The 25,134-nt window shown below is 41.4% G+C and overlaps 1 protein-coding gene across 1 annotated transcript in view; it reads right to left on the bottom strand.

Annotated features, from left to right (window-relative positions):
- HSD17B3 (hydroxysteroid 17-beta dehydrogenase 3) overlaps positions 1-9,170 on the bottom strand; it is a 62,015-nt gene extending 52,845 nt beyond the window's left edge. Inside the window, exons 1-2 of the mRNA XM_061164014.1 lie at positions 9,017-9,170; positions 4,905-4,951 (exon numbers count right to left, since the gene is read on the bottom strand). Coding sequence (XP_061019997.1) covers positions 4,905-4,951; positions 9,017-9,170 — 201 coding nt within the window. The remainder of the gene's footprint in view (positions 1-4,904; positions 4,952-9,016) is intronic.
- Between the last annotated feature and the right edge of the window lie 15,964 nt (positions 9,171-25,134).

Genomic DNA, 25,134 nt, shown 5'->3' with positions numbered 1-25,134 from the left:
TGAACCAGCGAATATGCTTATAACTTTTATGGTTTCTATCTGAGAAATTATAGGTTTAAATCATGTGTTTTCCGGGAGTAGAGAAAACCTTCCTCTCAAACTAATTATAAAAATAATTTGGTAAAATTACACGTTATAAACAAAACAATTATATTTTCTCTCTATCTGACTCCTCCAGAAATTTGAAACTCTTAAGTTTCCAGTAAGTTTATCAAATGAGCTAAAAAGGTTATCTCACTAACAGGTACAAAAATCTCAAGGAATTTTTGAGACCTTAAAAGAAAAGAGTTCACCTAGATTTGTTAGGCAAAATCTGTGATAAGCCTTTGGTGTGAGTTTCCCAGCCCTGTTTTGTAGTAAAAGTTCAGTCTGAGATCCTATAAGTGTTTCAGCAAAATAAAAAGTCTATGATCAATTCTGTTATGTGATTTTAATGTGAAAGTTTGTTTCTGAAGCTTATCTCAGTAATCTATCTTTGGATGAAGATCAGATGCCTCATGACCTGCAACCAGGACTGGAAAAAGACATAATTTAAGAGACTGTCTCCAACCTGGATGGAAGGACTTTTTATCAGGTACTCTTAACTAGCTCATGCACAATGAAACTGAAGGGAAATTAACTCTTAGATTAATTCCCACTTCCAAAGGCCCCTACACTGGATTGGTCTATAGAGAAGACAGCTGACTTGATCTCACCTTAAAATGATGCTCAAACAAGAGAAACTACAGTACACTAGGATGAGAAGACAACGACATCAGAGGTAGACAGCTTGTTCAAGATGCTGGACCTGATTCGTATGATCGTTTATAGTGTTCTCTTGACTTCTTAGACCTTTGTATATAAATCAAATGCTTTTCTATCATAGGCCTGATTCTATGCCAGTTTTAGAAATCAATCCAATTGTTGGGTTTGTGGCCAATTACCTGTATCTAGTTCTGGGTTACCTTGGTAAATTTCTCTACTACAAGACTCTAACTGGTTGGCCCTGAGGAAATTTACTTAAAAAAATTATAATCATATTCAGGTCACTGTGATACTACCAGACGGGATCCCCTCACTGGGCCAATTAATAATGCCTATTCTGACTCTGGCTATAAATTTGAGCCTTTTTCTATTCCTCAAGCTCAATCAGAGCAACAAGAAAAGTTTTAGCAAAAGAAAAAGAAATCTCCCACAATTATGAGATAGATTTATATAGATAACACCAGGCTATGGTGATTTAGGTTTAAAGTCTCCTCTGTGTTAAAAACAATTAAATCATACTAAAGATAATCAGTCTAGTAACTCTAGAAAACTGGGCTATGTGCCTTATAGATGGTGGTGCCAATGTATAATTTCCCTGAAAGATAAAGATTCATACAAAGTAGACTAAGTCAGACTACCTGGGATATACTGGGCTACATCTAATGGAAGCTCTTAGGTCTTACTTGTGACTTTACTAGTACTGCTGGCTATGTTCTTTGTATTTCACCTGTTGTACAAAATTGCTGTTTCTTACAGTGCCAAATGTGTGACTGAGGCCTCTGATAAAATAATATATAGTTCCCTATGAGGTCGATGATTATGACAGTGTAACTCTAGATATGAGAAAAAGCAACAAAAGGGAATGTTTTCCTGGACCAAGCAGCTAGTAAGACAGGTGGTCCAGAGAATTTTAGATACTGTTTTATGGCCTAGTCCAGTAACAGCACATTGAGTGGCCGGTCGACAAAATCTTTGCCAAACCTGAGAATGGACATTCTCAGCACCATAAGATAAAATGGTCCTGAAATGCCCCCGCTAAGATTGACACTTGCCATCTACATCTACAGCGATTATATCATGGCCACTGCAACTGCTTTCAACGGCCCTGAAAGGAGTTCAGGGTGAAGATCAAGAATGAGGCATTCCGTGCTCTGGGAAAAACTGGCAGAACAGGCCTTCAGATAGTTAGATCTTTTCAGGAGATTTTATGAGTCCCAATTCTTGCATCTTCTCATACCTAGAGAAACACTGACATCATGAATGGTGCCATCTGCTTTGGCTATTAAAGAAAAATTTTACAATTAAAAGTCAAAATAGAGTACTCAGCTATGGTTCAGACATCCTGGGAAATAACCAGGTGGTACTATGGGTGCTGAGTCGTGTCAGGCTTAGATGCCACCATTCTCAAAACAATGTCTGCTGGAAGCTAGTAACATCTACCTTACTTTTTATAAAACTAGGCAACTGGCCACCTGGCTACAAGTCTCCCTGAAGTGCCAGGTCTAGACTGGGTTTCAGGCCTATTCTTCTAAAAGAAAGAGATTTACTTTGTCTATTAAAACTCCAGTTATCCCTTCTCCAGCTACTACTAACTGGGTATGTTACAACAAAATGGCAGACCAAGGGATTGAGATTTTAATCATACAAGGCTCAGATCTAAGACTTGGAACTCAGGAATACTTCCAATTCAGTGTCTCTTCTCCAAGCTGAGGCAGTCCTATGCCCCATTTTGACAAAAAGTTATCACAGTCATAGTTGCCCTGTTCCCTAAATTAAAACTGAACAGGACTCTGTGGGGTGGCGACTCTGGAGTACAGATCTGCTGTACTGTAAAACATAGGCTTTATTCAGCCTCCTTGACCTTCCCTGAGTTCCAAAGGGTAGATTCAAACAATTGCCAATCAGAGAAGGGAGGAAATACAGAAACAGAGGGGAAACAATCCAATGGTGGTACAGCCTTGAGACGGGTCCTGGTTCCTACTCAAAGAAATATGCATAACAATGTCTTTTGAGTTCTTCTACAGAACTGGAGCCCCCACCCAGGTGGAAGATGGTAACTTCAGACTAAACATAAGATTCCTAGAACACAGCTCTGTTGCTTGACCACCAGCCAATCACCCCAAATGTTGCCTCCTGTTTCTGGGGACCAGTGATGACCATCGTATTAGGTCTCCTGTTTGGCCCCTGTCTATTTTACCTCTGAGAGGCGCCAACAGTTTCAAACTAAGTTGCTGTTATTACAAGAGTAAAAGCTGGTTTCAGATATAAAACACCCCAACTTACGTCAGGTATAGAGAGACTTCTGCTCTGCTAGGCAGGCCTACGCCCAGGCACAGCAGGAAGAAGTTACAGAAGAAAGAGACCTCTGCCCCAATTCCCAAAAAGCATCTTGAGTATGAAGTCTCTCAAGGGGGAGTTGTTAGGGAAAACACACTGCCTGTCCGTCCACCTAATGTTACTCAGATCTCAATATTCGACTGTCCCCACAGATGATATAGAAGACCCATGACTGGGCCTTCTATAGAAACAAAGACAGAGGGGAATGTGAGGCTGCCAGGGCTAACACTATGACAGGTGGCCCGGACCTAAGTTTCGGTTTCCCCTGAAATGGTAAGATTCCCTACCCCCATCAGGCCGCCTGGAGCCAGCCAATCAACAGGCGCCCAAAACGGAACAAAGGGAACATATCGAGGGAAAGCTGAAAAGCCCGCGAATGCCTAAGTTTGAACAAAAGCCTGTGAAAGTTTGTACCAATAAAATTGCTTTGCAAACATGCAACCAATCCGCTTAAGCCAGCTACCAACCACTTATGCATACCCTATAAATTTGGTGTAACAGCTGGGGCTCGGGGCTCTCTGACCCTGCACCACTGCGTTGGATGCGGCAGGAGCCCTGGCTCGAGTCAGTAATAAACTTCCCTTTTTGCGAGTTGCATTGTCTTAGAAGCCTTCTCTCTTCCCGCTCGGGGATTTGGACATCAGGCAAAACACTAATTAATTTTCAACCTCAAATTCTTAACTATTACAGTCCATAGTATTCCAGACTGAACTGCTTTCCTTGAAGCAGCAATTAGCATGGAGACAAGAACAGATTCTCTGGAAGAGAGAAAATCTTGCATGAAAGAAAGATCCCAGAAAATTGTTTAACACAGCCTTAGAAAAGAATGAAAGGAAATGAAGAATAAGATTCTACAAGAGCAAAGCTAGAATTCGTCTAGAACAGAAACAGAATTTGAAAGTTCTTAAATGGTATCTTTTGGGCTAGTAAAGACCTGGAAGCCCAGAAAAGATATATAATTTGTCCAAAATCTGCAGACTGAGTGAGGACTAGAATACATAGCTCCTGACCCCTAGACCACTGCCTAGTCGCTAAGTCGTGTCTGACTTTTTGTGATCCCCATTGACTGTAGCGTGTCGGACTCCTCTGTCCAAGGAATTTTCCAGGCAAGAATACTGGAGTAGGTTGCTATTTCCTACTCCAGAGTATTGTCCCTGGGATCAAACCCACTCTGCTGTGTCTCCTGAATTGGCAGGCAGATTCTTTACCACTGCACCACATGGGAAACCTTATAATAGCTTACCAAACTACATATCCTATAAACGCATTCTTAGAAAAGCTTAACTACCTGCTACCTATCTACAGAGAAACAAAAAGCCTAGAAGGAAACACTCAAAGACATCACATACCAGTGACCCTCAACTCTATCAGCTTCTCTCTTTATATTATTTTTTAATGCTCATTAATCTTCTTGAAATGAAAGTTTTATATATATATGCTACCCACACAAATGATTTTTAAATTAACATGTGCCCTGGCTATGATGTAAAGGATAAACACAAGGAAAGTAGTTTATCATTTTTTATTGTTTTAAGTATAATAAATGCTTATGGTACAATTACCCTAGAAAATAACAGTGCCCCCATAAATTCCTAAAACAACTCCTAAGGAGAGATACTGCCACCTTTGAATATCATTGTATTTTTTTAAGGTAGCCAGAGGGTGAGATTATGATTTTTAAATTTCCTTTTCAATAGAAAATAGTTTTCTTTGTAAAAGAATGTCTATTGCTTTTATAATCAGAACAGTAGTGTTTGTGGTGACACACGACCATGGTGTATTTAATACAAGGAGAGGAGAAAGTCTTCAAGAAAACAACCTACCTCGAATGAGTAAGCTTTCCCAATCCCATCTCCTGCTCCAGTGATCACTGAAAAAAAGCATAAATGGTTTTAAAGGATAGAATTAATTAATCTTTAAGATCTTCTTTCTGGCTGGCTACATTTGACTGCAGGCCTATTCTCTAAGATACAATATAATATTCCAAAGCAATGCCCTCCTACTCTCTAACCCAACTCTGCTCAACTGTGACCAACTTTGCTTAACTGTGAATGTTCCAGCCTTGACTTCCTTCACTAAACTTCAAAATGAAGCTTTTTTTTTTTTTTGGATGGGGTTGAGGTGAAGAGTTGCTGAGGCTATGGAAAACATGGTCCAAAATGAAACAAAGTGTCTCAGCCAGAGAACATTTTATTCAGACCCCATAAGGGCTTACAGTTCTAAGCCTTAATTCATCAAGGACAAGCAGTGTACTCCATTATCTCCCTACCCACACACCCAGTTGTCACTGTAAGGATGTTTCAAGGTTCCTAGTGAAAGTCAAGTTCTCCCCATTTCCTATCTTCACCCTCATAGGACAGCAGAAATCAAAACCCATGGAAGATAGAGAACTTTTAACGAGGAAAATACAGAAATGCAAAAAGAGGATGGAGTTGACATGAAGGAACCTAAAGAATTTGTGCTCACTAGATCAACTGATTAATAGATGATCATGAGATGTGCCATCTAGTCCTTTTATAGTCCATAACACATAGATTTAAAAATTTTTTTAATTGGAAGAATATTGTTTTACAGTGTTGTGTTGGTTTCTGCTATATAACAATGGAAATTGGTCATAATTATATATTCTCTGCACCCCATCCCACCCCTCTAGGTCATCACAGAGCACCAGGCTCGGCTCCATGTGTTATATAGCAGCTCCCCTCTAGCTATCCATTTTACACATAATAGTGTATATACGTGAATTCTACTTTTTGCAATTCTTGCCACCCTCTCCTTCCTTCACTGTGTCCACAAGTCCATTGTGTACATATGCATCTCCATTCCTTCCCTGCAAATAGGTTCATCAGTACCATTTTTCTAGATGCGATATATATGTGTTAATATATAGTATTTTTCTCTTTCTGTCTTACTTTACTCTGTGTAACAGGCTCTGGGTTCATCTACCTCACTGCAACTGACTCAGATTTTTTCCTTTTATAACTGGGTAATTTTCCACTGTATAACAGCAGATACATATTTAATGACTGAGCTCTAGAGTAAAACTCAATTGTGTGAATGTCATCATTTCAAAATAAACTACAATTCAGTATATACCTATCTGCAATTTACCTTTGCAGCAACAATCGAAGGATATGCTTTCCAAAAGTGTGTACGAAAGCTGTGTGTGCATTTAGTTTACTTGCGAGGGAGAGCGGACCAAGCTAAACAAACTTCAAGCAGCACGCTGGCAGAAGCACCCTCATTTTAATCATTACCAATTATTTTACGTGTTTATTTGGATACTTTTAAGTGACTCCATGCATATGACCTGTTTTACTTGGTAGAGGTACTATGCTCAGGGTTCCGTTGTCTTCTGCTCCATCTTCCCCTTCCTTACAGGCATCCTCCAAATCACCATGTACCAGGCCTGAACTATATAGTCAAGATACGGTCACTAAGTGGCTGGCATCTTCTGAGTGCTTACTTTCTGCCATGCACTTTATTTGGGGGGTTCATTTGTTATTCACTTAGGCCTAATTATTTACCAGCTAAATTGCACAGCAGCTTTACGCAGCATGAGATGGACAGGAGGCAGAAGAGAGGAGGCGGCTGGCTTCTGAGGTTCCTGGCTGCTTCCGCTCCCGCTCCTGTGTGTAGCAGTCCCAGATCGGCCCTGGGACACAGGTTAAATTAGGTCCAGGCTCTGACACTCCACAGCCACCTGGGCTCCCACTAGCAGCTTCTTCATGGGAGTTGGGAGTGAGGGTGACAGATGAGGCTGTTCGAATTTAGGGAGAAGGTACAACAGGCATCGTAGGTCCAATAAAGCTCTTCCTTGTCAGGCTCACAGAAACACAGAAAGCGCGTGTGGCTGGGCAGCCCCACAGCCACCATCTCATCTAACATTCAAAACGAGCTTGTAATGCGGGGACCATCTTTTCCCTTATAAATGAGGAAGCTAAGGGAAAGTTCTTAACCCAATCAAGGCCGCAGTGCTAAAGATGATGGCAGCAGGATCTGAACCCAGGCTCTGATCTTGGCCCCACACCTCTATAGAGGATACCAGTGACAAAATTAGGAAATCGGCCACATATGGCTGCATATGAACTTCTTTTGGAATGCTTGTTCCTAGAAGGGCTGAGTTCTAACCCCTCAGAGAATGGCATTTAAATCTGTGTGGAGCAGGACTTTTGGATCCAGAACACTCAAGTTCAGACTGCTCAGCAAGTACATTGGAAACTTCCTACTGACCTGAGAGGAAGGAGTTCTCACACATACATATTCTCTCTCTCTCTCTCCAGATATAACAAGCAACAGTTAAAAACACATTTTTTCATGCCAAACAATTTTCATATGATAATTTTTTCATTTCCAGTGCTGAGGGTATAAGGTTGCCAGCTTTTGCAAATAAGGACACAGGATGCCCAGTTAAATTTGAACTTCAGATAAACAGCAAATATTTTTTTAATTTTGTTAATTTTGTAATTCTGCCACCCCCTTCTCCTCTTGCCCTCAGTCTTTCCCAGAATCAGGGTCTTTTCCAATGAGTCAGCTTTTTGCATCAGGTCCCCAAAGTATTGGAGCTTCAGTGTCAGTCTTTCCAATGAAAATTCAGGGTTGCTTTCTTTAGGATTGACTGATTTGATCTCCTTGTTGTCCAAGGGACTCTCAAGAGTCTTCTCCAGCACCACAATTCAAAAGTATCAATTTTCAGCACTCAGCCTTCTTTATAGTCCAACTCTCACATCTGTACCTGACTACTAGAAAAACCATAGCTTTGACTATACAGACCTTTGTAAAAAAAAAAAAAAAAGTGATGTCTCTGCTTTTTAATGCGCTGTCTAGGTTTGTCATAGCTTTTTTTCCAAGGAACAAGCATCTATCTTTTAAAAACCTTGGTTGGTTTCAATAACTGACCATTTTGACCACTTGTTTTTTCTCTTCCTGCACTTTAAATTCCCTCTCTTATGTTTTAAATTCACCATTAAAGAAAAAGTTCTTAAAACCCTAGGCCCCCACCCCAGAATAAAATAAAAGCAGAACCCCAGGCCCGTTCACTCTCTCCCTCTCTTTCTACACACGACCTTGTTGTGGAACCAGGTGTGCTATATAATTTACAGGCCCTGTAAGTAATAAACCTTTATTTTTCCTTAAGTTTCCTGATGGTGCCGAAAGGCATTTTGCAATCATAGTAAGACCCACAAGGGCTGGCCAGGTCACAGCATTGGTTATTGATAGACTGACACCAGCACATAATACCAACTTTGAAATGCAAACCTAGCACTTCATTCAAGGAGATGCTGAAACTATAGCTTCATGTTCTTCACCTTAAACTCAGTATAGAGCTGAAATTCTGCATGGCAGTTTCAGGAGCTAAATTCTATTGAGAGACAGTGATTAATCAATCTACTTGGGACATAAAACAGACCCAGATTCTGAATATAACCATTTAAAAACATGTCTCCACAGAGATCTTTATTGCCTTGATTTTGCATTACCCTCACTTTGTGAAAGGTCTCTGAGAAATTATTATAATAAAATGGATTTAAATTATTATTGGATTTCAGAATTTTGAAGTTCCGTTTAAGAAAATGAAAGCACTCTGTGTTTTTGAAAATCTGGGGAAGAGGATACATAATTTTCTGCCTCATCCATGATTTGTATCATCAGAAACCCCAAAAATAAGAAAGCCCAACTAGTGAGGATGAGAGGAAAAGCACACAGGGAAGAACTGAGTCACATTCTTCCTGAATGACTCTCCTGATGCTGCACATCACGTTTTTCAGTCAATTTCATTTGTCCTTTCCAACCCCGCAAATTAACCCAAAGGAATTACATCTTTGCTCTCAAAAGGAAAAGAAGCAATATATCTTTTTGAGATATATATCTTTTGAGATCTAAGTAATAATAAGAACAACAACAAAAAAAACAAAAGATGGAAAGCTTTCTTTACCTGCCCACTCTCCCATTGACTTCAAGAAAGATCTTGGCAAAACTTTCCAGAAGTGCAGGAAAATACATTTAGAGAATCTCACGCATTTCATCAGGTAGAACAGGCAAACCAGCAACCCTACGAAAATGAAGAACTGCTCCAGAACCTCCCCCATGATGGCACCACGGCAGATGCTGTTTCAGATCTGGTCCGGTCCCTCACAGCCTTCGAGGTGAGCGTGGCTGCTCTGCGGGAGCGTCAGTCCCCTTCTGGAGTCACTGGGAACATTCCAGTGAGTCACTGTGTCAAGGCGTTCAGATTAGAGTAACTTCTTTACACAATCCTCTGATTCATAGGCTTTGGAATAAAATATTCTTTCTAATATCCTTATAGCACTGTTGGGCTTTTGTGAGGCAGGGGAGTGTTAAAGAAGTCAAAGGTGAATATAAAGATAAAGCCTGGACAAAGAAAAATGGCAGCCCAGCATTTCCTCCCTAAATCTGGAAGCTAAAATAGATACTAAAAACTATGCAAAATTCTAAAAGTCATTCATTCACTTAATCAACAACTATCTATTGACTGCCTACCAGGTGGGAATCGCTGTTTGAGGCCTTGGGAATAGAGAATAGTAAACACGGCCAATCACTGCCAGGGGGAGCTGAGATTCAGAGTCAATATGCAAATAAGTAAGATAATGTCACATATCAGTGCCATAAAAAAGTGCTGTGGAGTGACAGAAAAAAATTCTGTGAAGAGGTGGTATTTTGAGCTGAAATTTGAGTGGAAAGGAGAAAACCCTACAAAGATAAGTTTCCCCCTTCAGGCTGAGGGAACAGCTAGTACAAGTGACCTGAAATGAGAAAGATGCATGTATTTGAGGAATAAATAGCACTACATAGTGGATCTGGTGTGTACAGAACAAAAGGAAAGAATAAAGTAAGATGGAGGCATGTGGAGGAGCCAGATACTCCTGGTGAGGAGTTTGGACTTTGCTCAAGTGAGAGGAAGCCACCAAAGACACTCAGATAATTGTTGTTGTTGTTCAGTCATTCAGTCCTGTCTGACTCTTTGTGACCCCATGGACTGCAGCACGCCAGGCTTCCCTGTCCCTCACTATCTCCTGGAGTTTGCTCAGACTCATGTCCATTGAGTCAATGATGCCATCCAACCATCTCGTTCTCTGTCGTCCCCTTCGCCTCCTGCCCTCAGTCTTTCCCAGCATCAGGGTCTTTTCCAGTGAATCAGCTCTTCTCATCAGATAACCAAAGTAATGGAGCTTCAGCTTCAGCATCAGCCCTTTCAGTGAATATTCAGGGTTGATTTTCTTTAGAATTGACTGGTTTGATCTCCTTGCAGTCCCAGGGACTCTCAAGAGTCTTCTCCAACCCCACCATTCAAAAGCACCAGTTCTTCAGCTCTCAGCCTTCTTTATGGTCCAACTCTCACATCTATACATGACTACTGAAAAAACCATAGCTTTGACAATATGGACCTTTGTTGGCAAAGTCATGTCTCTGCCTTTTAATATGCTGTCTAGGTTTGTAATAGCTTTTCTTCCAAGACAATAACATTACATAATCTGATGCTGAGAAAAGGTGACCTTTTGGAAGTAGGGATGGAGAGTGGTCACACACTGAAACAGGGGAGTGGAGAGACTCTGACATCATCCAAGAAGAGTGTCCTCATATTCAGCTCTTGGCCCTCTTCTCTTTGGTGTCCACACTTACTCATTTGATGACATTACCTAATCTCTTGACTTTAAGGACTTTGTGCACTGAGAACCCCTAAATGTATAACTTCAGTGGTAACCAGGCTGCTCATCCATACTTGTATTTCCGTTTGAAAGCAAGTAACATTAACACCTGGAGAAGGCAATGGCACCTCACTCCAGTACTCTTGCCTGGAAAATCCCATGGACGGAGGAGCCTGGTAGGCTGCAGTCCATGGGGTCGAGGAGAGTCAGACATGACTGAGCGACTTCAGTTTCACTTTTCACTTTCATGCATTGGAGAAGGAAATGGCAACCCACTCCAGCATTGTCGCCTGGAGAATCCCAGAGATGGGGGAGCCTGGTGGGCTGCCGTCTATGGGGTCGCACAGAGTCGGACACGACGGAAGCGACAGCAGCAGCAACATTAACACCTCCATTTGAATGCTTAATAGTCATCTCAAGCTTAAGTCTAGCAATGGCTTCTGATATTACCTTCGAATGTCAAAACTTATTTCCCTTGCAGATTTCCCTATACCAGAACATGGCAACTCTTATGTGCCAGCTGTTCAGATTAAAAACCTTGGAGATAGGTTTCCTTGTATGTCAGGTGATGAGCAAGATCCTTCAGTGAGAAGGAGACCCGGGAAGGAAAGTGAGAGGTACAAGTTACTGTCAAGTTCAGCCTGCATTCCTCTCTAAACCATGCCATGTATTTACCCTAGCACTTTCAACTAAGGTCCTTATCTGGAGCAGCTTCTCAGTTCCAATTGTCACTTGTTCATAAAGCTATGGGCTACCTGAAGAAAGTACAAGTAATATGGAGATTAAACTAAAATTAGAGCAAATGAGATGGCCTTTGCCAATGGCAGTTCCCCACTCCTTCCCATTTTTTCCAACTGCCCCTTATTTATTATGTCTTGTGTACCCAAATCTGCACTAAGCACATTACAGGGATTACCTATCTTGGTTAATTATTACTCTTTCCACTGATGGTTAGTTGGCAGAAGCAGATAGTATAGATCAACCATCTCAGCTCATCCACAAATGTTCCCAAAGGAGTGAGAGGCTGAGGTGTTTGACAAACATGAAAACAAATATTGTTTTTACTAAGGTCTGGGAAAGGCCTGGCCAATGCCCAGCAGGGTGTCCTGTGACTCTGGTTTAGTTTTCTTCTGAGCATATTTTTTATTGGCTTACCTTATTTATTGCTTGTGGTTGGGTCTCCTGCCATGACAAATAAATTCCTTTGGATTGGGACTTTGCCTTGTAGAGCAAAAGTACTCTGACCCACAGCTCCTCAACATAACAACTGGAGACCAGTAGAAGAATATTCAAAAGAGCATTGTTCCAAGAGGAAAAACGGGGAACTATCCCAATGAGTTTATTCTCACAGTGAAATATTATACAGTAGTGCAAATGAATGAATTACAGTCAAACAGAACGACATGTGACATTCAGAAACATAATGTTGAGTGGAAAAAAGCAAATGCCAGAATATTACAAGTCTGATATTTTATAAACTCAAAAAAGCAATATAAAGCAATATATTGCTTATGTTAAAATGTGATAAAATTGTTGTTACAAACAATGGAATGATAAACACAAAATTCAAGAAAGTGGTTTCATCTGGGGAGAAATGATATGATGGAGAATTCCTATAGGCAGGTATAAGCTACTGGTATCATGTGATTCTTGAACTGAGTAGCATGTACATGAGTGTTCAGACAATATAATACAGTGCTTTATAACTTATATGCATTTCACACATAATCTTTTGCCATAATAATTACACTATACTAAAATGTACAGTGAAAAACCTGAATATTCATGATGATTTCCAACTTGAAAATTAAATAAAATATAATTATATGGTTAAAAAAAAAGCAGTCGAGGATGTATATTGTCACCCTGCTTATTTAACTTATATGCAGAGTACATCATGAGAAACGCTGGGCTGGAGGAAGCACAAGCTGGAACCAAGATTGCTGGGAGAAATATCAATAACCTCAGATATGCAGATGACACCACCCTTATGGCAGAAAGTGAAGAAGAACTAAAGAGCCTCTTGATGAAAGTGAAAGAGGAGAGTGAAAAAGTTGGCTTAAAGCTCAACATTAAGAAAACTAAGATCATGGCATCCGGTCCTGTCACTTCATGGCAAATAGATGGGGAAACAGTGGAAACAGTGGCTGACTTTATTTCAGGGGGCTCCAAAATCACTGCAGATGGTGATTGCAGCCATGAAATGAAAAGACGATTACTCCTTGGAAGGAAAGTTATGACCAACCTAGACAGCATATTAAAAAGCAGAGACATTACTTTGCCAACAATGGTCCATCTAGTCAAGGCTATGGTTTTTCCAGTGGTCATGTATGGATGTGAGAGTTGGACTACAAAGAATGCTGAGTGCCAAAGAATTGATGCTTTTGAAGTGTGGTGTTGGAGAAGACTCTTGAGAGTCCCTTGGACTGCAAAGAGATCCAACCAGTCCATCCTAAAGGAGATCAGTCCTGGGTATTCATTGGGAGGACTGATGTTGAAGCTGAAACTCTAATACTTTGGCCACCTGATGCAAAGAGCTGACTCATTTGAAAAGACCCTGATGTTGGGAAAGATTGAAAGCAGGAGGAGAAGGGGACAACAGAGGATAAGATGGTTGGGTGGCATTACCGACTCAATGGACGTGAGTTTGGGTGGACTCCGGGAGTTGGGTGGAGGCCTGGCGTGCTGCGGTTCATGGGGTCACAAAGAGTCGGACACAACTGAGTGACTGAACTGAACTGACTCAATAAATGTTGCTGCTGTCAGTCACTCGTGTCTGACTTCTTTTGACCCCAAGGACTATAGTTTACAAGACTCCTCTGTCCACGGGATTTTCCAGGCAAGATACTGGAGTGGGTTGCCATTTCATTCTCCAGGGGATCTTCCCAACTCAGGGATCATACCTGGGTCTCCTGCATTGCAGGCAGATTCTTTACCGTCTGAGCCACCAGGGAAGCCCACTCAATAAATATTCACTCTTTAAGGAAAAAGGAAAAATTAGCCTTTATTTTGTGTGGGTGCAATGAAGTTTGTCCTGTTAAAGAAGTCTTTGGTAGACAGGTGACAGACACTGGTACAGGTTGGGGGCAAGCTGCAGAGCCTCAGGGAGGAGGGCTGGATCTCAGCTGGAAGCCTGTGGAGTTAAGTGACGAGGAAATGCAGAAGAACAAACAAGGCAAAGAACAGAATGAATTCTTTCACAACTGACCCATTTATCAATATTTGTTTGGTGTTTATCTGTCCCAGAGGACACAATGGTTGGACTCAAGGTGATAAAATGTGGAGGGGAGAGCCAAGGGGGTGGGAAACTGGAGAAATTCAGAGAAAGAAAGAGGCCTGAAGAAGGCTGTAAGATATTTGTAAGGGCGTGGCCTTCCCCCTGAAGCATCTGTGTAAGTAAGTTGTGGTATGTGTTAGGGGAAAGAATTATAAGAAGTTTCACACCAGAGAAACCTGAAGAGAATCTGACTTTGTTGCCAAGTTTTCAGTAAAAGAGGACAAAACTAATTTTTTCTAATGATGTGTGTCATCAAATGTCATCCAGAAATGGAGAGCAGCTTTCACAAAGGTTTCCCTGATAGCTCAGTTGGTAAAGAATCCGCCTGCAATGCAGGAGACCCCAGTTCGATTCCAGGATCGGGAAGATCCACTGGAGAAGGGATAGGCTGCCCACTCCAGTATTTTTGGGCTTCCCTGGTGGCTCAGCTGGTAAAAAATCCAACTGCAATGTGGGAGACCTAGGTTCGATCTCTGGGTTGGGAAGACCCCTGGAGAAGAGAAAGGCTACCCACTCCAGTATTCTGGCCTGGAGAATTCCATGGACTCTATAGTCCATGGGGTCACAAAGAGTTGGACACAACTGAGCAACTTTCACTTTCAACCCTACCCCCCCCCCCCCCCCGACACACACACACACAAATACAGCTAGATGTTCCTTGACTCGCAAGTCTCTTTGGAAAGCAACTTGCAAAATGATACCTTGCTTCATCAGATCAAGCAAATGAGGAGTCAGATGAAAGAGAGAAGCCACACTCTTTTGCAATGTAATCTTGGAAGGAACCACCCATTACTTTTGCTGTATTCTATAACGAGAAATTAGTTCACATTCTAGGTCCAGCCCATATTCAAAGGGAGGAGATTATACAAGGAAGTGAATACGAGGAGGCAGGCATTGTGATCCATTTCAGAAGTTACCCACATGTATATACTATACAATGCCATTTCAGTTCAGTTCCGTTCAGTCACTCAGTCGTGTCTGACTCTTTGAAACCCCATGGATCACAGCACTCCAGGCTTCCCTGTCCATCACCAACTCCCGGAGTTTATGCAAACTCATGTCCATTGAGTCGGTGATGCCCTCCAACCATCTCATCCTCTGTCGTCCCCTTCTCCTCCTGCCTTCAATCTTTCCCAGCATCAGGGTCTTTTCAAATGAGTCAGCTCTTTGCATCAGGTGGCCAAAGTATTGGAGTTTCAGCTTCAACATCAGTCCTTCGAAAGAACACTCAGGACTGATCACCTTTAGGATGGACTTATTGGACCTCCTTGCAGTCCAAAGGACTGTCAAGAGTCTTCTCCAACACTACAGTTCAAAAGCATCAATTCTTTGGTGCTCAGCTTTCTTTATAGTCCAGCTCTCACATCCATACATGACCACTGGAAAAACCATAGCCTTGACTAGACGGACCATTGTTGGCAAAGTAATGTCTCTGCTTTTTAATATGCTGTCTAGGTTGGTCATAACTTTCCTTCCAAGGAGTAATCGTCCTGTAATTTCATGGCTGCAATCACCATCTGCAGTGATTTTGGAGCCCCCCAAAATAAAGTCAGCCACTCTTTCCCCATCTATTTGCCATTTAGGGCAAACCTAATCTTCAGTAAAATAAATCAGAACACTGATTTCTTGGTAGACATGCAGTGATTGATTGGGTAGGGTAATAATGAACCTTTCTATGGTGATAAGGATGTTCTATATTTTGATAAGTATGTCTGTTTATGAAAGTATGCCTTTATCAAAACTCATGTATTATACACTTAAGGTCTGTGTAATTTATGAAAGTAAATTACACTTCAGATTTTTTTTTAATTTTTCTTTGTTTGGCTGTGCAGGGTCTCAGTTATGACATGCAGGATCTTTAGGTAGGGTATGTGGGATCCAGTCCCCTGCTGTTGTTCATTGTTCGGTTGCTAAGTCATGTCCGGCTCTTTGCGACCCCATGAACTGCAGCATGCCAGGCTTCCCTGTCCTTCACTATCTCCCTGAGTTTTCTCAAACTCATGTCCATTGAATCTGTGATGCCATCCAACCATCTCATCCTCTGTGGCCCCCTTCTCCTCTTGCCCTCCATCTTTCCCAGTATCAGGGTCTATTCCTATGAGTCAGCTCTTCTCATCAAGTGGCCAAAGTATTGGAGCTTCAGCTTCAGCATCAGTCCTTCCAATGAATATTCAGGGTTGATTTCCTTTAGGATGGACTGGTTTGATCTCCTTGCTGTCCAAGGGACTCTCAAGAGTCTTCTCCAGCCCCACAGTTCAAAAGCATCAATTCTTTAGTATTCAGCCTTCTTTACAGCCCAATTCTCATATCTGTACATGACTACTGGAAAAACCATAGCTTTGACTATACAGAACTTAGCAAAGTGATGTCTCTGCTTTTTCATGCACTAAGTCTGTCATAACTGTCCTTCCAAGGAGCAAGTGCCTTTTAATTTCATGGCTGCAGTGACCATCCACAGTGATTTTAGAGCCCAAGAAAATGAAATCTGACAGTTTCCACATTTTCCCCATCTATTTGCCATGAAGTGATAGGGCCGGATGCCATGATCTTTGTTTTTGAATGTTGAGTTTTAAGCCAGCTTTTTCCACTTTCTTCTTTCACCTTCTTCAAGAGGCTGTTTAGTTCATCTTCACTTTCTGCCATTAAAGTGGTATCATCTGCATATCTGAGGTTGTTGATAATTCTCCTGGCAATCTTGATTCCAGCTTGTTATTCACCCAGCCTGGCATTTTGCATGATGCACTCTGCATAGAAGTTAAACTAGTAGGGTGACAATATACATTCTTGACGTACTCCTTCCCAATTTTTAACCAGCTGGTTGTTCCATGTACAGTTCTAACTGTTGCCTCTTGTCCTGCATACAGGTTTCTCCGGAGGCAGGTAATGTGGTCTGGTATTTCCATCTCATTAAGAATATTCCACAGTTTGTTGTGATCCACACAGTCAAAGGCTTTAGCATAGTCAGTGAAGCAGATCTTTTTAACTCCCTTGCTTTCTCTGTGATCCAGCAGGATCAAACCTCGGTCCCTGCATTGGGAGCATGGAGTCTCTGCCAGGAAAGTCCCTATATCTTAATTTTAAACAAATTTTATCTTATTTTCTAAAGAGTGGATAACTTAGCATTCCATATTACCAGAAATGCAAAGTGAAAGTGAAGTCTCCTAGTCATGCCCGATTCTTTGTGACTATGGACTGTAGCCCACCAGGCTCCTCTGTCCACGGGATTCTCCAGGCAAGAATACTGGAGTGGGTTGCCATTTCCTTCTCCAGGGGATTTTCCAGACCCAGGAATCGAACCCTAGTCTCCCACATTGCAGGCAGACGCTTTACCCTCTGAGCCACCCTGGAAGCGCCAGAAATGGAAGTACATAGTAATTCACTTGTGTGCTTGCTTTTAAACCAAAGATCCCACCTTTACTTTTTTTATTTTGTCTCACCACGTGGCATATAGGACCTTAGTTCCCTGACCAGGGATTGATTCTGAGCCCCTTGCAGTGAAAGCATGGAGTCCTAACCACTGAACAACCAGGGAATTCTTCTACCTTTACTTTTCAACATCAAAAGATATATTCAGTGCTGTTTAATACACTGAGAAATTATCTGTCAATATCTGAATATGAATCCAGAAAAGATTTAAAATAAATTTGCACTGTACTATTCACAAGAGTACCTCAATGCATTTGAAAATTCTTCTATGTGGAGACATGTTATTTTTTCCAGTCTGTTAGCTACTGTTTTCTTCCCACTGAAGAAATGCAACTGAATGAATTATATTATTATAGCAATAAATATTAACTCCAATATAAATCTTTTAAATACTTTTCTTTTAAAATTTTTATTATACATTTTTTATTTTAAAAACAACTGTATAAGCTGGAAAGTCATCACTAAGTATGCTTATATCAGCAAGTTTTTTAAATGTTTGAGTTTTTTATTGAGGTATAATTGCCATATGACATTATATTAGTTTCAGGTATACAACATAATGGTTTAATATTTGTACATGTTGCAAAATAATCACCACTGTAAGTCTAGTTAATATCCATCACCATACATGTTACAAAATTTAAAAAAAAATATTTATGATGAGATCTACTCTCTTAGCAACTTTCAAATATGCAATACAGTATTATTAACTATAGTCACCAGGCTGTGTATTATATCCCCATAACTTATTTATAGCTAGATGTTTTCACCTTTTGACCTGATCACCCTACATCCAGTTCACCCACTGCTGCCTCACCCCTTTGGCAACCACCAATATATTGTTTGTCTGTAAATACATTGCGTGCTTAGTCGTTTCCAACTCTTTGCGACCCCATGGACTGCAGCCCACCAAGGCTCCTCTGTCCATGGGATTTACCAGGAAAGAATACTGGGGCGGGCTGCCATTTCTTCCTCCAGGTGATCTTCCCGACCCAGGGATCGAACCCAGGTCTCCATTTCTGCAGGCAGATTCTTTACCACTGTCACCAGGGAAGCCCAAATTCAATAAATGATAACAAAAAAGTGTTCTTATGATACATGTCTAGGAACTCTACATAGGATGGAGACAGAATAGTTTGAGAAATGGGCCTTTGAAACTGGAATCAAAAACTGAAATGCCTACAATCAAGGCAGATTAGTGTACATGTTAAGTCCCTTTAGTCATGTCCAACTCTACAGCACTATGGACTACAGCCTGCCAGGCTCTTCTGTCCATGGGATTCTCCAGGCAAGAATGCTGGAGTGGGTTGCCATGCCCTCCTCCAGGAGATCTTCCCAATCCAGGGATCAAACCCATGTCTCATATCGTCTATATTGGCAGGTAGGTTCTTTACCACTAACACCACCTAGGGAGCCCCAAGGCATACAAGTAATATAAATTAATGAAGTAGGCCAGGCACCATAATCTGTATTGTTTCAAAACAAGCACATAGTAGGTGTAATTTCTATTTCCACAAATACACTCTTAAACCTTTGGCTCTCTTGATTCAGCTTTTATTGCCCTCCTATCCTCTCAACTCTGTTGTTTGGGGTTTTTTAAATTTACTTTTATCTATTTGGCTGTGCCGGATCTCTAGGTGTGACATACGAGATCTATCAATAGTTCCCAAACCAGGAATTGAACCTGGGCCCCCTGAATTGGGAGCTCAGAGTCTTAGCCACTGGACCACCATAAAAGTCCCTCGACTTTGTTTTAAGGAAAACAACACTACAAGCGCACTAATGAAAGGTAGACACTCAGTCACATGATTGGAGACACAGAAAATGGTGGAGAACATGACAAAATAACAACTACCCCCCGACCTCAGCTCCAGCTGACTGTTACCCTGTGGAGATTCTGGCCCACCTGGCAAGTTGTGATTTTTTTTTCAACTATTGCAAGAAATCCAGTTTCTAATGTGAAATTTCTCAATTTTTATTTAAAAAAAAAATGTTATTTGAATGACAGAGCTAGAAAATAAAGCCACAAACTCAAAAAGCATTTTAGTGAAGCATAGACTATATAATCCTAAAGGAAATCAGTCCTAAATAGTCATTGGAAGGACTGATGCTGAAGCTGAAACTCCAATACTGTGGCCACCTGATGCAAAGAACTCATTGGAAAAGACCCTGATGCTGTAAAAGACTGAAGGCCAGAGAAGGGGATGACAGAGAATGAGATGGTTGGATCACATCACTGACTTGATGGACATGAGTTTGAGCAAGCTCTGGCAATTGGTGATGGACAGGGAAGCCTGGCGTGCTGCAGTCTATTGGGTCTCAAAGAGTCAGACACCACTGAGCGACTGAACTGAATTGAACCAAGACTAAGTAATGCAATCTCTAATCTCCCTTAGGACAATTTCCAGGGACCTTAAATGGTTTTACAGTCTTCTCTACTTCCCCTTGTATCAGTGGAGAGTGGGCCCACAGAGCATCCTCACACTGCTGTCCCACCTCCCCTAGACAGAATGTCACACTTCGGGTAAGCAGAGTTTGAAGAATAAGGTTCAAGAACTGTGACAGAATTACGAGGCAGATCTCTGATCTTAGCTGTGAATGAGAAGGATGTGGCAGCGAAGCCGAGCTGTTCTGTGTCCTGGTCTCTCCCTTCCCTACCTTCTCCCCACTTTTCCTCCCCTTCCTTTCCCTTTGGCCCTCTCTCTCCCCCTGGCTGCAGCCCGCTGACCACACTGGCTGGAGGAAGATGCCTTCCCACCAGGGAGCAGATATAAAAATTACCCCTGGGCTCATCCAGGAGCAAGCCTCCTGAGGCCAAAAACGGGAGAACTTCTTGAGGAAACATATTAATCTTGAATTTTTTATTTTCCTCTAAAGCAGGGATCATTACTTTTTTCAGTGCAATGAACTACAATGGCAGTCTATGGATGGCTACAGCCTCCTTCTCCAAATAATGTTTTTAAATGTATGAAATAAAACGCATAAAATTATAATGAAAACCAACTGTCATAAAGTTACAGCAATATTTTCTAAATATGATGTACTATCACACTAAATACATATGAATATATATAAAAATACATCTAAATCTGATATATTCTTCTTTATGAACATATTAAACAATAAGAACTAGTGGAGGCACCAATAACTATAAGAATACTGAGCAATGCACCAATGATTTTCTACAAAAACTCTAAGGTGATACGAAAATATTTCAACTTCTATTGATAATTGAGTCACAAGTACAGCCAGTATTAACTGTGGTCTACATTCAAATGAAAAGAAATGCTACATTTTCATTAGAGAAAGTGAAGATGTTTTCTTTCTCCATTCAAGTACACCAGACCTCTAAATTCTGTGAACCTCAGGTTATGAACCCTTGGTACTGAAAATATGATCTGGACCAAAAGTCTGGGGTAGTGCTCCTCAGATTACCAGGGTGAAAATGCAGATTCCTATTCAGTGTGTGTGTGCACCCGATAGTCTGCATTTCTAACAAGCCCCAGGTAATGCTGATATTCTGTTCCAGGAACCACACATTGCAGAGAAAAGGTTCTGAGGCTTATCATGGGAGACCTCAGCCTGGAATAGAGGTGAGAATCAGAAACACACAGATGGTATTCCCTGACCCTGGGAGTCCCCAGGAATGGCTTCATCCTAAAGAGACATGTTTTGTTTTTCCACATGCTTCAGTATCTAGTGACAGAAAGGGAACTTAGAGATCCTGAGTTGCTAGGCGCCCTCAGTTTCCCAAAGCACAGAGCGGCAGCTACTGATCAGCTAAGACACTGACCCTTGACAAATCCCAGTCCTCAAAATATACACACAAGTACACATACCCATTCCCAGAAAACAGAAATTACTCACAAGTCATAAACATGACTCAACAAGACTGAAAAGTTGAAGTGATCATGCAAAAGGAAAAAACTCACTAAAGTCTCTGAAAGTATTGACATATATACCTTTGCCATTTTCCTGAGAGTACAGAAAATATACATAAATAAAAATAATATGTAAAATATATAAACATATAATAATAATTATACACATATAATATATAACTCTTCTCTAAACTAGGTTTTATTCTTTAGGCAAACTCAGTTTTCACTAACTTCTAGTGCCCCTGTACTTTTACTTATATATAGAATATGTTTTAAAAATACTAAAACAACAGGAAAAAGTACAAGTTAACAAATGTCACTGCTATTAGCAGTAAAATAGCCAGAAGTAAGCAAAGTAGCGAGTATATTAAACTAATTTTCCTTGTTCCACCAGAATGGTTTTTATTACTTTTTTTTTTTTTTTAAGAAAAAAGAAATCTGGAGACCTGGGGCACATTTCTTCTTCAGCCACACTGAAGTTCATGGGTTCCTTTTGCACCACCTCTCTGCATCCAGCATTCTCAGCTAAACTTAATTCAAAACCCAGACTGGCATTCCCATCAACCCCACTCTAGTTCTGTAGAGGAGAGCAAACATTGCAAGTTTCAACCCAGCTACAAAAATCTGCCTGCATTGCCGAAGACCCGGGTTCAATCCCTGGGTGAGGAATATCTCCTGGAGAAGGAAATGGCAACCCACTGCAGTATTCTTGCCTGAAGAATTCCATGGACAGAGGAGCCTGGCGGGCCACAGTCCATGCGGTCACACAGGGTAGGACAGGCGGAAGCTAGTAACACATCACACGGGACTGCGGGACTGCTCTTAGGGTGCCCTCTGCTGGCCACATATGGAAACAAGGGGAAGAAATCTTGCCACACTGGTGAAAAAAAGGGGGAGCGGGGAGGTCATGTAAGACCAAGTATTTGAGGTGATTGCAAAAGAAAAATATTTAAATAAGAACCCCATTCCAGGAGGGATGTTCAAGAGGAAGGAGAATATGTATACCTATGGCTGATTCATTTTGATGTTTGACAGAAGAAACAAAATTCTGTAAAGCCATTATCCTTCAATTAAATAAATAAATAAAAGGAGCCCATCCCGAGGCATCCTGGCTATTGAAACAAAAGACCAACCATAGTAAGACTTTAGAAAAACACAAACGCATCTTCAAGAATTTTAAAAATGAAAATTAGAAAAAACAATTTTGGAAGAAAACAAATCTTGTTTTAGCTTGACATTGATTAAAAAAAAAAAAATTAGTTGAAGTTTACATTTTTCAAGTCTTAGCACTTTTGGTCCCTGGATTTCGTTTGATGATGATGCAGGAAAGGGTGATTACACAGTTTGGGAGCCCCAAGGTAATATTCTAGAAGCCTTTTAAAAGTAAACTGAAACAGAAAGGAACTGCTATAATTCGAAAACAAAAACAAAAGCCAAACAACCCAATTCAAAATGGGCAAAGGATTTGAACAGACATTTCTCCAAAGAATATGTACAAATGGCCAACAAGCACACGAGAAGACACTCAACATCACTAACCACCAGTGACATGCAAATCGAAACTACAATGAGATATCACTTCACACCCATTGAACAGAGGAGCCTGGCAGGCTATAGTCCACGGGTTCACAAGAGTCAGACACAACTTGGTGACTAAACCACCACCACCTCCTACTACTGCTACCAAAAAAAGGAAATAACAAGTGAGCATGTGGATAAATAGGACCCCCCCCCCCCCCACTGTTGGAGGGAATGCAAAATGGTATCTGTGGTCCCTGTGTTACTGTGAAAAATGATGCGGTTTGGAGAGCTTCCAGCTGATGAACACACTGATGTGCCAGGACGGGTTAGGAAAGCTCCAAACCATTTCCAATATACCTTGTCCTAAGTACTTCCTCCCTTTGGCTATTCTTGGGTCAAATGCTTTGTAATAAACTGGTGACAGAGAGTAAAACACTTCCCTGAGCTCTGCGAGCCATTCCAGCAAATTACTGAACCCAAGGAAGTGGGTATGAAGACTCCAGCTTTAAGGTCAGTTGGTCAGAAGCACCAGTCACAACCTGGGACTTGGGACTGGCATCTGAAGTAGGGGGAAATCTTGGAGGACTGGGCCCTTAACCTGTGGGGTCTGTGCTAACTCTGGGTGGAGTCAGAATTTAACTGTAGGACCCCTAGTTGGCATCCAGAGAGTTGAAGAATGGCTTCATATGAAGGAAAGTCCCCACACATTTGGTGTCAGAAGTGTTTTATCTGTAGAGGAAACAGGTTTCCTTTTACCATCCAAAAGAACTGAATGCAGGGTCTCAAAGAAATATTTGTACACCCACATTAATAGCAGCATTATACAAAATAGCCAAGAGGTAGGAGCAGCCCAAGAGTCCACTGACAGATGAACAGATAAACAAAATGTGGTGTATCCATATGATGGAACATTATTCAGTCTTAAGAAGAATGGAAATTCTGACATATGCTGCAACACGGATGAACCTTGAGGACATTATCCTAAGTGAAATAAGCCAGCTGAGAGATAAATACTGTGTGATTCTACTTTTATGAGGTATCTGCTGCTGCTGCTAAGTCGCTTCAGTTGTGTCCGACTCTTCGCGACGCCATGGACTGCAGCCTACCAGGCTCCTCCGTCCATGGGATTTTCCAGGCAAGAGTACTGGAGTGGGCTGCCAGTGCCTTCTCCATTACGAGGTATCTAGAGTAGTCAAATTCATAGAGACAGAAAAGAGAATGGTGGTTGCCAAGGACTGGGGAAATGGAGGAATGGGGAGTTATTGTCTAATGGGTATAGAATGTTGGTTTTGCAAGATGAGAAGGTTCTGGAGATTGGCTACACAGCACTGTGAATATACTTAACACGACTAAACTGTACACTTAGAAATGGTTAAGCTGATAATTGTATGTTATGTGTATTTTACAATTAATTTTTTTTAAGTGAATTGAAACATGTCAACACAATCATTCCTTCATTTGCTGCCCTGTCCCTCTGGTTTGCTGTCCTGTCCATCTGGTTCAGCTTCTATAAACTTAGAAAGTCAGAGCTGGCAGGGATTTGGGAATATAGTTCCATTTTACAGATTAAAAAATGGAGGTAACCATGGCAGGGTGACTTGTGGAGCTCTCAGTGAGTTAGCAGTGAGACAAGACTCCTGAAGTGAAGACAAGACCCAGTGAAGAGAAAGGCCCCTGATTCTCAGAGTGGGGCCTTATCTTGCGGCACAGCCCCTGTGAGGACAGTCCATTGCTAAATGGTGCCGTCCTGTGCATGCATGCTCAGTCATGTCAGACTCTGCAACCCAATGGACTGCAGCCCACCAGGCTCCTCTGTCCATGCGATTTCACAGGCAGGAACACTGGAGTGGGTTGCCATTTCCTCCTCAGAGGATCCTTTGAACCCAGGGATCGAACCCACATCTCCTGTGCCTCCTGCATTGGCAGGTGAATTCTTTACCTCTGAGACACCTGGGAGGAGATGATAAGAACTATCATCCAATCCAAGGTTCCTTCCCACACACCATTGGTCTGGGAAGTCAGGCAAACCCAGGAAAAAAAATATACCTTGGTTAAAATTGACGTGATCTGAATTTCAGAGTCCCCTGAACAAACCTGGAAGAAGAGGAGAGAAATATAACCTACTTAAATGTTGACAGTGCATACTGAGTATTGTTTTTTCCATTGAGTTATTTTGTAATTTTTCCCAACATGAGTCATTCATTACCCTTCAAGGCAGCCTGAATAAAATGACTTACTGTTTACTGCCTGCCTACAATAACATACCAGTATGAGGCATGCA

The sequence above is a fragment of the Dama dama genome, chromosome 16, assembly GCF_033118175.1.
Source record: "Dama dama isolate Ldn47 chromosome 16, ASM3311817v1, whole genome shotgun sequence".
NCBI lineage: Eukaryota > Metazoa > Chordata > Mammalia > Artiodactyla > Cervidae > Dama > Dama dama.
The sequence above is the reverse complement of the archived record's forward strand: the minus strand, read 5'-3'. Positions and strand labels throughout refer to the sequence as shown.